The sequence below is a fragment of the Bos indicus x Bos taurus genome, chromosome 3, assembly GCF_003369695.1.
Source record: "Bos indicus x Bos taurus breed Angus x Brahman F1 hybrid chromosome 3, Bos_hybrid_MaternalHap_v2.0, whole genome shotgun sequence".
Taxonomy (NCBI): domain Eukaryota; kingdom Metazoa; phylum Chordata; class Mammalia; order Artiodactyla; family Bovidae; genus Bos; species Bos indicus x Bos taurus.
In genome coordinates, this window is record NC_040078.1 from 57,801,544 (window position 1) to 57,819,252 (window position 17,709).

General features: G+C 36.2%; 1 protein-coding gene across 1 annotated transcript in view; it reads left to right on the top strand.

The window, feature by feature from the left end:
* Positions 1 to 749: 749 nt before the first annotated feature.
* Positions 750 to 17,709, top strand: part of ODF2L (outer dense fiber of sperm tails 2 like) — a 42,582-nt gene continuing 25,622 nt past the window's right edge. Inside the window, 8 exon segments of the mRNA XM_027536665.1 lie at positions 750 to 899; positions 9,160 to 9,328; positions 11,164 to 11,296; positions 12,430 to 12,497; positions 12,499 to 12,553; positions 13,944 to 14,003; positions 14,131 to 14,202; positions 14,738 to 14,854. Of these exon segments, the coding sequence (XP_027392466.1) occupies positions 9,216 to 9,328; positions 11,164 to 11,296; positions 12,430 to 12,497; positions 12,499 to 12,553; positions 13,944 to 14,003; positions 14,131 to 14,202; positions 14,738 to 14,854 (618 nt within the window). The 5' untranslated portion in view covers positions 750 to 899; positions 9,160 to 9,215.

Consider the following 17,709-nt stretch of genomic DNA (forward strand, 5'->3'; position numbering starts at 1 on the left):
CATCAATGGAAATTGTTCTTTAGTGAAACCGATAAGAGGTAAGCCACGGTTAAACTGCTCAGTTGATAGTTTATTTGTAAACCTAATATGATACCCACGATTTTTAACGTTAGGTTGAAGCGTTGGATAACTTGTTTTTTAACTTTTCCAAGTAGAATTTTGCCTTGTTCAATTTATAAAAGTATCAGCTGGCTGTAGCACCGATACAAATAATCTGAGACCCGAAAGATAGCTGGGAGGTAGCCGTCCGGCTCTCTCATTTAACAGGACAAAACAGAGGCCCAGAGAAATACCTCGGATAAACGGCTTTTAGCTGTTTACATTTACAGCGAACTTTCTCCAGTCGCGATTGCCTTTTTTTTTTTTTTCAAATTTCCCCCTTTAAAAAAACAAAAGGAGGGCACTTTTGATGATTCAAGCCTAGTATCAGAAGATTTGGAAGGCATCGGCCTTATTTCCCTTTCTGGGTGAACTCAACAGTTAAGACTTTGGTAACTATACACAAGTGCTACCCTTTTCTTAAAACAAAAGGTTGGGGGTGGGGGAGTTTACCGGGAGAAGCAACTCAGAGATAAGACGCCTCCCCCGTGCCCCGCCCCCTCACTCCTGACTACAGTAGCAAACGCCGGCGCTCGCTTTCCTGAACTCGGCTAATTGGCTGCGCCGCTGCGGGCCCTACCGAAGGGGCGGGGCGGCCGTTGCCAGAGAAGCTACTTGCCGGTTACCAACCCGGTTTTGTCCCGATTGCTCCCCGTTGGGCATTCTTCCACTCAGGCCGTTCTAGGAATTCGCCTGCTTCCAGAGTCGCGTCCTTGCCTTCCTTCCTAGCTTTCATCCACTGCACTGCCCCCCGCATCCTGCTCCCTCCCTGCTGGCCCACCCAGGGCTGGAGAGCACAGGTATGCTCGCCAGGGTTTGCACCAACCTTCACCCAACGTCAGCCTTCGGGGCCCCTGCGGCCCGGCGGCGGCCTTACGTCACGGCGGCGTGATGACGCAGTGGTGGAAGCGACGGCCTGCTTTTGGAGGGGAAAATTTGGGCTTGGGCGGCGGAGGGTCGGTTACCGCGGGTGGCTTTAAGGGTCCCGGGTTGGGGCCGTGGCCGTGGCCTTGGTGAGTTACGGAAGTGAAAGCCCCTCGCGTCCACCCAAAATTAACCTCAGCCCCTTTCTGCCTACACCTCCCACTCGCAGCCTGGGCTTGGGAAAGGCAGCGAGGAAGGGTGTGGTCCCTGAACAGCCTGGCAGATCGTCGTGAGGCGGGCTTGTCCAGGACGGAGACGTAATCCAGAAGGCCCTGGTAACGGCAGCGCTTCTTTAGGAAACACTGCCCGTTTACGTATTCGGCTGATTTTGAAGTGCCCCGCTATATAATAAGCCAGACTGTAGTAGGCTCCGGGGCTCCTTTAGTAAAGAATACTTAAGGCCTCGGGAAATCATTTCTTTTCCAGGGTCCTAGATTTCCAGCCTCTATTCTTTAAAGTGTGTGGTTTGGACAAGTCACTAACTTCTCTGGTTTCAGTTGCCTTATTCGTAAAATGAGGGATAAGTCACTTTCGAGTGGTTGTAATAAGATTTAAGTTAACCAATGTCAGGTTTTGAGTAGGTGGTCGGTAAGTGGTGCTTGTTTAGTGGGAAAACCATAGCCAGACTTTGGCTGGTGTTGGGGAGAAAGTATTGCAAAGACAAAGTTTCCCTATCACCTCACACACAGTTAGGTTTCAGGTGTTTTTGGATGAATGAGGGCTTCCTTGATGGTTCAGTGAATGAGGTTCTTGGAGTAGTTTTAAGTACCACCTGGTTGGTTATGGTTTAAGGAATAGACTGCAGAAAGCCTGTCTACTTTTAAAATGAGTTTAATACCCTCCTGCTTACAATAAGATTGTCACGGTCATGTTTGTTATGGTCCTTAACAGCCAGGTATCCATTTTCTTGCTTCTCTTTTTCTTATTTCAAAATTGATGTGTATTAGTAAGGTAGTTTTTGCATCGGAAACTCCCAAAGGTATGAGAAAATGGCTTTGTTTACACCGCTGCTAATCACTGCTTAGTTTGTGCAAATGATTGAGACCCTAGAAGCTGGGTATAGCAATGAGGTTAACAAAACATCTATTCCCTTGGGCACAGTTCTGTTGAAAGTCAATGATTGTTCCCCTGGGCCCTGGCTTAGTAGAACTCAGTCAGTTTTTTACAACACTGAAGATGATTTGTAATAATTCTGCAAGAATGATTTTTGAAAGAATTATTTTGAAGTTGAGTTGATTCTGTACGGATAACTCTGAGAAGGAAAAAATAATACATTTATTTTTTAAAGGTTTTTTTGATATGGACAGTTTTTGAAGTTTTATTGAACTTGTTACAATGTAGCTTTTGTTTTATGTTTGTTTTTTTTTCGCCATGAGACATGTGGGGTGTTTGCTCCCTGAGGAGGAATTGAACCCATACTGCCTGCTTGGAAGGTGAAGTCTGAATCACCGGACAGCCAGGGAAGTCCTAATACACGCTTTTAAACGATTTTCTTCAAACTGGTCTAAGTTAATTTTTGTATTTAACGGAATAAGCAGTCATTTTCTGCAACTTAAATATTGAGCATCCATTCAGATGGTCATGAGTAAATGAGGGGTTACATTTGATCATTTCCATACTGATCTTTTGCTTTTCCTGTATTCTAATTCCTTCATTGTTTTCTGTGGGGTTTTGTTTGTTTGTTTTAATCACCAGCAGGAGCAACTTTTGATTTTTTCAAACATTTTTGTTGCAATTTCATCTCTCTTGAGAGTATTTCTACTCTCCTCCATATGCCTAGTCTGTTTTCCAAAACACCACTGGGTTTATCTTTAAAAGATGCACTTCTGATCTGGCATTCTCCTGCTTAAAATTATTTAATGGTCTGTCTGAACCTTTTGGAAAAGAAACTCAAGCTCTTGAACTTTGCATAGAATTACTGCTTTCATGTGTCCAGTCAGTCTCATCATTTGCCAAGTGCCCTTTCAAATCATGTTCTGTCATGATTCCTTGTTCTTGCTGGTACTTTACTCTCTATCTGGAATGCCTTTTTCTTTTCCCTCTTGCCAGCCTCAGATGTGTTCTGCTGGACTCTACTGCGGATTCACCTCTGGGAAGTCTCCCAGGATCCTGCTCGTTGCTTTCAGGGTACCCAGTGAGTCCCTTATAACCTTTAGCACACTGGATTTTAGTTGTCTGCTCTCGGTCTTCTCTGGGGCTTCCTAGGTGATGCTAGTGGTAAAGAACCTGACTGTCAATGCAGGAGACATGACACATGGGTTCAAGCCCTGGGCCAGGAAGATCCCCTGGAGAAGAGCCTGGCAACCCACTCCAGTATTCTTGCCTGGAGAATCCCATGGACAGAGGGACCTGGCAGGCTGCAGTCCATAGGTTCGCAGAGTCGGAAACAACTGAAGTGACTTAGCACGCTCACAGTCTTCTCTCGATTTAGACTTGCCTGTGCCTTCAAGGAGCTCAGTCTTACTCATCCTTTATTTCCTTGTACAGAACAGTTTTCATTTTTAAAATATAAACTGAATTTATAAGAGTATTGTTAAAATACTTATAAAAGAGAAGTTTGTATGTTACTTTCAGCTGTGTAAATTCTTACATTTTATTATCTGCTGGCTTTTGCTTCAAAACTGAGTTCCACCACTTCCTTACTTATAAACTTGAGCAAGCTGTTTAACCTTTCTAAAACTTGGTTTCTTCATGTGTAGCTTTGGGATGTTAATAGAAACTGTGTAGGATTTTTGTGAGGTGATGTTATAAGGTTATAAGTTAATGCTCTGTTGATAAATGGCAGCATGTCCTCATGCTGTTCATGTGTTGAAGGGAAAGAAAATGTTTTATTTTATCTGATAAAAGGATACTGATTAGTTAGGGTGAAATGGTACTCTGAAGACTTTGGTCCAGTCTTCTGGGTAATTAAGTTCTCTATGAGGCCCGCTTGATCCCTTAAGTGTTTCAGGTTGAATAATAAATTATTTGCTCACCATCACTTATATATTGGATTCTAACCTATACCTCTCACTGTATTATGTAATTTTTGAGGGTAAAGAGTGATGAGTATATTGCCCTAACAGATTTAGTAGCCATTTAAAAATTTTATCCTTCATAGAGCAATTAAATTCTAAACAGTATAATTCTGAAAATATTATTAGATGTTTAGGATTCTTGGTGGACTGAATCAGTCAGAGGAATATTTTGAGAAGGAGGGAGGACTTGGGCCTTGAAAATATGTATGTATTCTTTATTTACAAATCAGACACTCATCCTGTCAACTTTTTTCTTGATATTATCCAATCTGCAACCCTTTTATTTTCAAATTCCTTTATTCATTGGACAGAAGCATTAGCTAATTTTCAAAGTTAATCTCTCTATATTTAAAAAATGTTTTTTTTTTTTTTCAATTTTGATAGCTTTCACTCATAAGATCTGTTTTCCATCTCTGGCTATTTTTACCCTGCCTAATCCCAAATATCTTTTTTTTTTTGCTATGGAGTCCAAAAAGCTATACAATTACATCTCTAGTAAACTTTGACTAGTGTTTAGTGAGGGAAATGAGTAGCATTTCTGTATCTACTTGGTGTTCTTTGCTGAATATTTCGTAGTGAATATTTCAGTATAAACTGCATGCTTTTGTTTGACCCTAATGGGAACTAGTTTTCCAAGGGTTAGTATTTGGCAAAACAAAATGAAATATGCAAGATTCATATACTTTTCTCTTCAAAGAGATAGTTTTGAATGCATATTTGAAGCTGATTAGTTTGTATAGAACAATATAGGTGCTATGGAACATCATGGACTGTGATCTTTCCTTTCTGTGATCATGGCAGCATCATGGTCCCTGAACAGCCATTGCTCAAATGCTTGTTGTTGGCCAAAATGGAACATAGTTTAGTGAATGTAGCTGGGTTGCCAGAAACCCATGACCACTCCTGGAAAAGGCTTTAAATATATGCCTTTTGGATAGAAGACTGAAAGTCATTTCTATATAAGAAATTTAATTCTTTAAAAATGTTTTAAAATTGGTGTTCTTTAGGGATTTGATCATTAAAAGTGTGGGTGCAGAATATGTGTCTTTGTTTCACCATGAGCAAATTGGACAAAAGTTTAATACATTTGTAAATTGGCATTTATTCTACACAATTGATAACATTTCCTTCTGAAATATCTGCTTTTTTTCCATGCAAGAATACGTTTGATGCACCAAGAAGATAGCTTTTTTTTATAAAGGCAAGACTTTTTATGTTAAAGAAAATTATTACATTTTTCAGCATACAAATGTTTCTGCTCATAGTATTATAACAACACAAAAATAGTGGAGTACCTTGGAACCTCTCAACCATATTTTGAGAAGTTTCTGTATTCCTATATATTATAAGTGAATAATCCTATATTCGTTTCCCACAAAGCTAAGCAAGAACTCATTTAAAGTACTAATACCAAGCTGAATATTTTTTTTAATATTTCTTTTTCTTTACTTATGTGGCTGCCTTGGGTCTTAGTTGCCACATGTAGGGTCTTCGTTGCTGCATGCAGGATCTTTAATTGAGGCATTTGGGATCTGGTTCCCTGACCAGAGATTGAACCCAAGCCCCCTGCATTGAGAGTGTGGAATCTTAGCCACTGGACACAAGGGAGTTCTCAAACTGAATCTTACCTCATAAAATGTTTTCAATAAATTGAGGATCCTTATCCTCTTATACTGATTTGTAAACTTTTGTTTTAAATATATGAACTATTGTTCTTTTAGTGATCCCCTAAAAGATGAATCCGGAGAAGGCAATGGCAGCCCACTCCAGTACTCTTGCCTGGAAAATCCCACGGACAGAGGAGCCTGGTAGGCTGCAGTCCATGGGGTCACTAGAGTTGGACACGACTGAGCGACTTCACTTTCACTTTTCACTTTCATGCATTGGAGAAGGAAATGGCAACCCACTCCAGTGTTCTTGCCTGGAGAATCCCAGGGATGGGAAGCCTGGTGGGCTGCCGTCTATGGGGTCGCACAGAGTTGGACACGACTAAAGTGACATAGCAGCAGCAGCAGCAAAAGATGAATCAAGGGGTGAATAGTTATAAAAAGCGTCAGTCTTGATTCATCATATTTGTAAATTATGCCAAGCCTTGAGCCCTCTCCTTCAGTTATTGCTTAACTTTTACAAGGCTTATAGGTGCTGAAGATTCTAGTAAAGAAGAAATTTTTCTTGAGATTCCGTTGTACAGAGAGACAGATATTTAAACAAGTTAATGGACAAAAGATAAGTACCAGAACTGAGCAAATGAGTAGATGATGATTTCCTTGATTGCAGTGACTTATCCAAGCATATTCATTTTCATCTTTAGGTTTGGTTTTTCATTTGATTTTGTATATTCGTGAAAGTGAAGTCTCTAAGTTGTGTCTGACTCTTTGCGACTCTGTGGACTGAGGCCCACGAGGCTCCTCTATCCGGGGGATTCTCCAGGCAAGAATACTGGAGTGGGTTGCCATTTTCTTCTTCAGGGGATCTTCCCAAACCAGGGATCGAACTCTGGTCTCCCACATTGTGGGCAGACTCTTTACTGTCTGAGCCACCAGGGAATGCCTGTATATTAGTATTTAAAAATTTTTTCTGGACTGCCAATAGCTCAAAATATTGTTATGTCTTAATAACAGATGTTGCATATTTGTAGCAGTCACGTAGATCATCTTAGACTATATGTATCTTATTCTGCATTTCCATTTGACATGAGTTGCTAGTGTTTAAAAAATATGAGCATGCTTTCATTGGCCTATATCCTAAATATCTCTCTGATATATAGAACCTTCAGACAAAAAGAGATGCATTTTTTACAGACATTTTAAATGATTTCTGAATTGCTAATTAAATATTGTGAGTACTTTTCAACCTTTAATTTCACATCTATCTAGAGATCTGAAAATTCTTGAACATATGTATTTTATGATACAGAAAATTAAAAATAAATTACGAGGAAAAGTATCTCTGCAAAAATGCAGAAGACCTTAAGTATGATGTTTGATTTTGTATAAACAGAATTAGGGAGACACATTTCCATATATTAGAATTAAGAAAATACAGTCTTAATGATTGCCAAAGCACTAATTCATTAATTAAAATGAAATAGCTTTGAAGAAAGTCATCAATGTCATAAATTTAAAATTCACATTTTAAAATGACATCTCCAAATTTGAGAGAAAACAATTAGATTATTTAGTAAGACTTAGATGTAGTATCATCTGTCCATTCAGTATCACCAAAGAATATCCTAGATTGAACTTTTTTAAAAAAATAGGATTTATTTATAGAAATAAGTGAATTTAATGTTGAAAAGTCTACTTAAAAAAAAAAACAAACCTTTATCTTTGCAGCTACTGTTGCCAAATACTTTCAAAAGTATCTTAAATTTTTATTGTTATAGGCATGAATAACATTCATTTCTTATTGAATAGATCTAATGAAAAAGGTCAGTTTTCATTCCAATCCCAAAGAAAGGCAATGCCAAAGAATGCTCAAACTACTGCACAATTGCACTCATCTCACACGCTAGTAAAGTAATGCTCAAAATTCTCGAAGCCAGGCTTCAGCAGTACGTGAACCATGAACTTCTAGATGTTCAAGCTGGTTTTAGAAAAGGCAGAGGAACCGGAGATTAAATTGCCAATATCCTCTGGATCATGGAAAAAGCAAGAGAGTTCCAGAAAAACATCTATTTCTGCTTTATTGACTATGCCAAAGCCTTTGACTGTGTGGATCACAATAAATTGTGGAAAATTCTGAAAGAGATGGGAATACCGGACCACTTGACCTGCCTCTTGAGAAACCTATATGCAGGTCAGGAAGCAACAGTTAGAACTGGACATGGAACAACAGACTGGTTCCAAATAGGAAAAGGAGTACGTCAAGGCTGTATATTGTCACCCTGCTTATTTATATGCAGAGTACATTATGAGAAATGCTGGGCTGGAAGAAGCACAAGCTGGAATCAAGATTGCCGGGAGAAATATCAATAACCTCAGATATGCAGATGACACCACCCTTAGGGCAGAAAGTGAAGAGGAATTAAAAAAAAAAGCCTCTTGATGAAAGTGAAAGAGGAGAGTGAAAAAGTTGGCTTAAAGCTCAACATTCAGAAAACGAAGATCATGGCATCTGGTCCCATCCCTTCATGGGAAATAGATGGGGAACAGTGGAAACAGTGTCAGACTTTATTTTTTTGGGCTCCAAAGTCACTGCAGATGGTGACTGCAGTCATGAAATTAAAAGATACTTACTCCTTGGAAGAAAAGTTATGACCAACCTAGATAGCATATTGAAAAGCAGAGACATTACTTTGCCAACAAAGATCCGTCTAGTCAAGGCTATGGTTTTTCCAGTGGTCATGAATGGATGTGAGAGTTGGACTGTGAAGAAAGCTGAGTGCCGAAGAATTGATGCTTTTGAACTGTGGTGTTGGAGAAGACTCCTGAGAGTCCCTTGGACTGCAAGGAGATCCAACCAGTCCATTCTGAAGGAGATGAGCCCTGGGATTTCTTTGGAGGGAATGATGCTAAAGCTGAAACTACTTTGGCCACCTCATGTGAAGAATTGACTTATTGGAAAAGACTCTGATGCTGGGAGGGATTGGGGGCAGGAGGAAAAGGGAACGGCAGAGGATGAGATGGCTGGATGGCATCACCAATTCAATGGACGTGAGCTTGAGTGAACTCCGGGAGTTGGTGATGGACAGGGAGGCCTGGTGTGCTGCGATTCATGGGCTCACAAAGAGTCGGACACGACTGAGCGACTGAACTGAATTGAGCTGAATGAAACTGAAATTGATAGTTAATCCATGACTTTTATGTCCATTTTCTAGTCTGTTTGGATCAAGATATTATTTTAATGCTTCAAGAAATAGACTAATAGTAATCTATACATTCTTGTGAGCATGTAGAAAATAGTGACTTTTTGGAAACTGGCAGTTGGCAATTGTTGAATGATTGTGCTATGCAATTTTGATACAACTTTAAATTAGTATCACAACAAGTAGCAGCTACAATTTGAGTTTTGTCTGTGAAATATTTTTCTTTTAGGCATCTTTAGGATTTTTATCTTATAGGGTAATAACAGAAAAAAAGAATCTATTGAAATGTTTAATAATGAAAATATTTCCTAGGTTTCAGCTTATGTGGAGAACTTGCTGTGGAAGCCACCGATAAATCCATTTAATTTATGGAGGAGACTGCAAATGATGGAAGTCATTCAGAAGAACTCTTTTCCCATTTTGAAAGTAGATCAGAGAAAGAAGGTTTACCACAGGATGCCAGTGAAAGTCATCTCAGCTGGTATTCTCAACAATAGCAGGGGATAACTTAATTTTCTTGATTTCAGGGTTTCGTATTTTGTCCATATTGTAAACTATTTCAAATGTAGCATTCTTTCAAGAATATCATCTAACAGTCTAGTAATTAATATTTAATTTGATTACAAAGTACTCATGTAGCAGAATGTGGCTGTTTTAAAATTTTAATGACAGCAATTAAAATTGAAAACATTACCTATAAAAATTTATAAAGTATATACCTTTTTACCTAAGATAAATGAAAATATAAATACCATGTAATATTGGAAATATAGTTAATGAGTACTAATTCACTGTCATTTGGTATATTGCTATCTAAAAGATACCTGTCATACTTTGCTTCTTTGGTATGGGGATGCACTTGTTTTTTGTATGACTCATTGCTCCCCAAAGTGACAATCTTAAAATACTGTGATTGTTGCTATGGATGATATAGTGCAGCTTTTAGTTATAAATGAAAATAATGTTTGGTCATATATAATTATTTTTGATTTTCTGTACATGGTTTTTAATAATGATAATTGTCTTTTATAGCGAGCATCTTCCTTAGGCCCATCATTTGAAGCCAGTGGTGCTTAAGAATACAATGTATTTCGTAGAGACATAGCCTCTAAGATGCCTTTCATTGTTGTTGAGCCATTATATTATGTTCCATAGAAGAAAAGTGGTGTCAATTAAAGAAAGACACAGTGCTTTCTTGTAATGCTTGGAATTTTATTTATAAATACTGTAAAAGCCTCTTCAAACTTATACGTAGATTTTTGTCCAAATGACTCTGCTCATATAAAGATTAAATGAAATAAATTAGTGAAAGTATTCTTAAAGCTTCTTTATACTCAAAATCCAACTTCTTTGAGTCACTTTTTAACTCAGAGTTCTCTCTGCTATTAGGAGTATTAGTGAAAGGGTATTTCTTAGGTGCATCTATATCTGAAATGAAAATTATTGGTGATGGGCTCTTACTTACAGTATACAGAAAGCCTACCTTGGAATCTTGCTTCCAGAATGTTGCTTAACATTCTTACTTTAACAACTCCTTCAAGCCCTCTATGTGATGCTTCTTTGCTAGAGGTTTAAAAATTGCTGTATCCCATCTCTGGGATATTCCTCATACTATTTGATGCTCATTCTATAAGTTTTGGACATGTACAGGAGAGACAGCTCAAGACGGCTTCCAGACTGACAAAGATTATTAAGAAGCATCCCTATTTTGGGATGTAAAAGTATGAACTTCTTGTCTCCCCCCAGAAATGTATTTTATAGTGAAAGCAAATATAATCAGTTTCATTTTAAATGATAATGTTTTATAAAACCAAATGTGAAGAATTTTTAGGTGTCTGGAGCAGTGTTTTTTGTGTTTCATTTGTTTAGCTTACACATTCTTCTGGAGGGATTTTTTTGTGAAGAACAATAGATTTCAAGAAAGGATTGGGAATAAGGGCTAGAAAGTCAGATCTTTTGTTTTTGGACTAGGGAGAAGGGAGGGAAGAAAAAAAAGACACACATTCATATAAATCATTTTACAAACTGGAGAAGAGATGTTGAATAATTACCGAATAGTAGAGTGATATATTGCTGTTGGTAGTCTTCATATTTTATATATCTTAACATTTTAGAAACTGTCTTACCATTTATAGTTAAGTGTAGAAAAAATACGGAAGTATAGAAAAAATGTATACATTTTCAGTGACAATTTAGTGTTAAATTTTGCAGAGCAATTTATGGAACTGTAATACTTAATCAGGCTATGCTTAGTTTGCACAAAAAAGTAAAACAAATTTATGTAACAGTTTTAACTTAAATTTTCTTTGTGCATAGCCTAAAGCAGGACATCCAAAATGAGAAGACCGAATTGGAAGCATTGTTTAAGGAAGCCGAGTTAGCAACTTGTTCTGCAGAATTACTTCTGCCATTGTTTAAGGACACCATTGAAGAGATTAGTTTTGAAAATGTGAGTACTTGACTAGTGAACATCTAATAAAATGAGGAGCTAGGATAATACTCAGAATGCATTAACTGAGGTCTCATATTCTTACAGTAATTATGCTCATACACTGGTATTTGATATAAAAAAATGCAAGTTTATCAATGTTCTTTTTTCCTATGTCATTAATTGCAATTCTTTCTGTCAAAGATAATCTCAGGAATGCACTTGATGAGAGGCCAGGCTAGAAATTGTGTACCTCGGTGCTTGACTTACGTGGAGTTGAACTAGAGCCAAGAACTAGAACAAGAGTGAATTTAAAATATTCTGAGAGATGAAATATATTTTCTGTACTACCATGTGGATTAAAAACCTCTATTCTAAAATTACAGTGTATTAAAGTTTGAGTTAAGGGCAAATTGTATAATATTAGTTGTATTATAATAAATTCCTGAAATACTTTAGGGTTTAAGCCCTTATTTTGATTTCATTTTACTTTAGTATACCATGTAACAAATACTATTCACTACTCCAGTACTCTTGCCTGGAAAATCCCATGGATGGAGGAGCCTAGAAGGCTGCAGTCCATGGGGTCACTGAGGGTCAGACACGACTGAGCAACTTCACTTTCACTTTTCACTTTCATGCATTGGAAAAGGAAATGGCAATCCACTCCATTGTTCTTGCCTGGAGAATCCCAGGGACGTGGGAGCCTGGTGGACTGCCGTCTGTGGGGTCACACAGAGTCAGACAAGACTGAAGTGACTTAGCAGCAGCAGCTATAAACTTGGCAAATTTTACTATTTCTATGTGCAAAAGAGGGCCTCCCTGGAGGCTCAGTGGTAAAGAACCTACCTGCCAATACAGGAGACCTGTGTTCGATCCCTGGGTAAGGAAGATCCCCTGGAGTAGGAAATGGCAACCCACTCCAGTATTCTTGCCTGGGAAATCCCATGGACAAAGGAGCTTGGCGGGCTACAGTCCATGGGGTCACAAAGAGTTGGATATAACTTAGTGACTAAACAACAACAACAACAACATATGCAAAAGAATGATTTTCTTTACTGGGAAAAAATATTCTTTGCTAATAGTAGCATTACGTTTTAGAGTCTCTTAATGCAATGTCTTAAAATGTGTTTGTGGCTCTTATATTTTGTCAGGCTAATCTTTCTGCATCCAATTTGAAGATTTCTAAACAGACAGAAATATTAACAATAGAATTAGACACTTAAACGTGTAAAACAAACTTTAGAACATCTTCTTAGAAAGACAGAATACCAACAAGTAAGAAATGCTAAGCACTATTTCAATAGTGGTATTTCTCACTTGAAGGGTATATTGGTTCTTGAACTGTAGAAATTAAAATATTGGTATATTTGAAATGGAAATGATTCTTGAATTTTTGTTTGAAATGGCAATCATTAACCCCCACTTTCAGTGTTTCATGAGTAGTTTTACATGAAAGCAGCATATTTTATAGAAAACACATTTTTATTTTCAATCTCAAGAACTTTCATTATTTGTTTCACTTGATTTCAGTTACTATAAAAAACTCTTGGGATTTAAGCTCTTGTATTCATTTTATTTATGCATTCATATATTCTTTTTTTAACGGTTTTATTGAGATCTAATTCACATACTATACATTTCACTGGTACAAAGTGTGCAATTCAGTGATTTTTGGTATATTCACAGAATTGTGTAGTCATCACCATCAACTTTGGAGCATTTTCATAACTACAAATAGAAAACCTTCGCCCTTTAGAATTTTGCTTCTCATCCCCATCTACCCCTTCTTTGTCCATTATCTGCTTTTTCTGTGTCTGTGGATTTGCTAATTTCACATACTTTTTATCAAGTGAGTAAAAGTCGCTCAGTTGTGTCCCACTCTTTGCAACCCCATGGATTATATAGTCCATAGAATTCTCCAGGCCAGAATACTGGAGTGGGTAGCTTTTCCCTTCTCCAGGGGTCTTCCCAATCCAGGGATCAAACCCAGGTCTCCCACATTGCAGGCAGATTCTTTACCAGCTGAGCCACAAGGGAAGCCCAAGAACACTGGAGTGGGTAGCCTATCCCTTCTCCAGTGGATCTTCCTGACCCAGGAATTGAAGCAGGGTCTCCTGCATTGCAGGCAGATTCTTTACCAACTAAGCTATCAGGGAAGCTCTGATATTTTATATAAATAGAATCATATGGTATGTGTGACCCTCAAAGTGAATAAACATTTTCTGCATCCTCATTTAAAATATCTACATGGAATTCTTTTATTGATTTGCTATAATTCTTTAAAACATTTCTTTTTGGTAGACTTTAGGCTGCTTATAATTTTTACCTGTTTATAAACAGCATTGTGAGCCTCCTTTGTATACAAGGTTCTTGTGATTTTTATGTCATTGGCTTGTACTTTATGAGGCATTATTTAGAAATTAATTTTATAAATTGTGGACAAAAATTGATTTGGAACACTTAAGCAAAAATCTTTCTGGTTTTTAACTTTAAAGCTGAACTGTGCATGGTAGTTGTCCATATTAATTTCTTTGGAAGGCAGCTGTGATCACCACTATATGCTGCACCACATTAATTTCTTAATTTTGATGCTTAATCCACTTTCTGCTATTGTGTAGAGAAATATAGCTTGTGAACACTGATTTATAACTTCTTTTTTCCACAGAGAGGGGAAAGTTTATCCAACTTGTTAGAGAAACTAACTGATAATGAAAGGGAAAACATTGTAAGTCTTTTATACTTGGGAGTCTAGTTTTCTGAATTTTTTTGTTTATATGCTGGTCAGTTTTATAAAATTAGCCAACATTACCCAAGTTGTGATATTTCTAACTTTAACATTATATTTATTGAAGAATCTTAAGAACAAGGTACTTGAAAAGGAGACCTATATCCAAGAACTTTCTTCTTTGTTTCAGAATGAAAAGGTAAGCAAATTTTGAGCTTAATTCATCATATTTTCTTAATATTGACTCCTTCTTTCCCTTCTTTCCATGCTGGCCTCCTATTTATCCTTATAAATAGACACAAAGTTTTTTAGGTTATTTGGACATTTTCCCCAGTTTTATGTATCAAATATAACATCTTAATTTTTTAAAGTTTTTTCTTTTTAGATTTTTATGATGCTTCATTCAGGGTACTTGGCATAAGTCAGGGACCTATGTATAAATATATATTTCAGTTTTAGTATAAATTAAGGTATTTCTGTGTTTGTAGGATCATTTTAGACATATCCATGATTTTACTTAGGATGATAGATAGGAACTTGTAACAGGAGATAATTAGGAATTATTAAAAAGAGGAGTAGAAAACATCCCCTTGATTTTATATAAAATCCATTCGTAATGGGAGTGTTGTACTTTGCTCTTTAGTAAATTTTTAGATCATATGCAAGTACTGTAAAGTTTAATAATGTAGAGAAATACATCAAATAACACATTTTTGTTTTGTTTTCTCTTATAGGCAAATGCTTTGAAAGCAAGCCGTTTTTCACAATCAGTGAAAGTAGTACATGAACGACTGCAGTCCCAAATTCATAAAAAGGAAGCAGAGAATGAGAAATTAAAAGAACACATAAAGGTTATAAATACTCATCCATTTTTATAGTTTTAAGTGCTAACAGTAATGAATGACAATATAGTCTTAATTCTGGTTTTGAAAGAATTCAATTTAAGTGTTGCCATGGGAAATCCATATTTGAGGCAAATCTTAACATTTCTGGTCTTTCTAAAGATTTGGCTCCAGATCCTAATATGAAAATGCTCTCTCTCTGTAGTACCGATCTAGGAAGGATTTGTATAAGATTGAATTACTTAAAAAAATCTCTATTCTTAAATTATATTTATTTGGAAAAGCTATTAAATATAAGAGAAAATTAAAATAACTTAAAAATACTGAAGCTATTAATATTTGGTATACAGTCATCCCTTTTATGTGCCTATAATATACTTAAATACTCTTGCACTTATTTAATGAGACAATAATGTTTATTATATTGATTTTGTTGCTAATAATAATAACATTAAGATCAGGTAACCTAGCATTGGTGTTTAGATAATCAAATAACCTGTTATACAGCTTTTTTAGCAGGGTAATTAAGAGGAATTCTCTGGTTTAAACTGCATAGTTTAAATATTCTTGTGGAAGCCTCACAGTCACTTTGAGGTGAGAGTTTGAGGTTGCTGTGGTATGACACAAGCTAACTGCATCTACTGTCATTTTTGCTAAAGGAAAAGAAGCAATGTGGCCACTTTTGAAAGAGAAGTATAGAAAGACAAACCCCATTGAGTGTGAGGACTTCTGTGCTGGATTTCTGTTTGCTTTTATCTTCCTAATCATGGCAGATGCCTGTAGCCCAGGCACTTGTTTTTCACAACTGCATATCAAGGTTGTTTTTCCTTTTTTCCTTCAGTGGCAAAAAGCTTTTGCCCATGAAAGAGACATTAAGCAGACTTATGTGAGACATAAACTTTGTCTTTTGTCTGCCTTTAGGTGCTTTTTAGCACTTTCCCCCAGAGATTCCCTGTGTTCTTTGCGTCCGTGTCTTAGGGCACTGGAGATGAACTAGAGTTGGAATTGTACTGCTCTGTCATGGTAAATATAAGAGAATACATGTAATTTAATATCTCAGATTATCTATTACAATTTACCTTTTTTTTTTTTTTAAATTATGTCCTTAAATAGCAGTTGGGGAAGTTCTTGAAAATATTTTCTTTAGTTTAAAAATGAAATAGTAAACATTTTTTTGAGTTAAATTTGACAGTTCCTTTTTATATTCATGGTATTTAGGAGAGCAAATATAAGCTATAAAATCCTAAGATTTTGCCATCATATTCACCTGTCTAATACTTTGAGTTCACATTCTCTTACAAAATTCTATTATTTAGAAATAATTAGAAGAAGTTGAATTAGCTCATGGATTTTTTTTACATTCCTTCTAACACAGTTTTGAAATTTATTTAGGGTTGACAAGTTTTGTTGTTTTTTTTTAATGAATGCATGCACAGTGAACTAACTCCGTTTGCCAACATAAATCTCATTTTTTTTTAGTATTGTTGATGACTCAACAATTATATTGGGTCTTTTAAATTTTTTAGTTACATTATAATTCCTTGAGAACTACCTTAAAGATACTTTGAACTCATTTTTCTTTCTAGATCTTTAAAATATGTCAATTAGAGTTAGAAGATTTTCACATTTTAGAGGAGACAGGATAATTATCTTTATAATATACTGCAAGTATAATTCTTTGGAAAGAGGAAAAGGCAAATAGTTGGTTTAAAATATATATCCATTCATTTGGCAAATGACTGTGACGGGGTTATTTTGAAACTATAAAAATAATTTCATAGTTTCAGCACACTTCCTAATAGTGGTTGAGCATGGGATTTGATAATCTAGTAAGAAAGTCTTGTGGATCCATGTTCAAAGAAACTCTATTTTACCCTTAGTGGTAAGTGTGCCTGTCATTCATGATGTGGTGATGACACCCTGTGGTTTCTTAGAGAAAGTACAGCTGTTTTTCTTGGGTTGGGAAGGGTTCTTCCTTTCTCTAAAGCTGACTTAACTATATTGCAGTTTGTTTTCCTTGTTTACTTGTTAAAATGGGGTTTTTTAGTTTATAGAGATTTTAAAAGACAATTAAGAATGTTTTGCTTCTTCTCTTAGTTTGTGAAGTTACTTTTCAAAGAGATCAAGCCTTTAGATCTTGTTTAAGATGTATCTCTTAAACTCAGTTTTACTGAAAATTAAGTGTAGTTTTTTGTTGATCATAGGTAGAAAAGCTCCATCTTTTACTGTAACTCCTTTGTTTTTTTTTTTATTAAAATGATTGTCCAGGAAATGGAAGACTAAAACTTAAAGTCTTTAATAATTTTGCATTCTTTTCTGAAACACACAACTTTTAAGAAACGTAGAAACGTTAAAACCTTAAGTCTTTAAGTTCTTAGTACTCAGATGCTTTAAAATACAAAGTAACAAAGTGAGCAATGTATTTTCTTAATGTTTGGTTATTTGGAACTGATTCCAGATTTCTTCCTGTTTCTAAAGTGTGTGATTTAAGGGCCATGTGGGTATAAATTACGAAATAGGGAAGTCTCACAATTTTTGATTTATTCACAACAGTGTGTTTCTTCTTGCTGTATCTGTGGTTCATTGTATTAGGCTTATGGCCTTCTAGGTGGACTAGGAATTCATTGATCCACTAAACAATAAAATCCATGTGAGCAAAGAAAATAAAATAAAATACAAAGTTTTAAGATAATTTGAAATTAAAACTTGAGTTATCACACTAAATCATATTCATCATCGACCCAACCTAATATTCTGTGTTTAGTTATATCCCCAAGAGATATGTAAGGAAAGTTATGTCAATTAACATTATCAGACTCAGTGGATAAAAACATGCCTTACCTTTGGGTAAAAAGATAACCAAA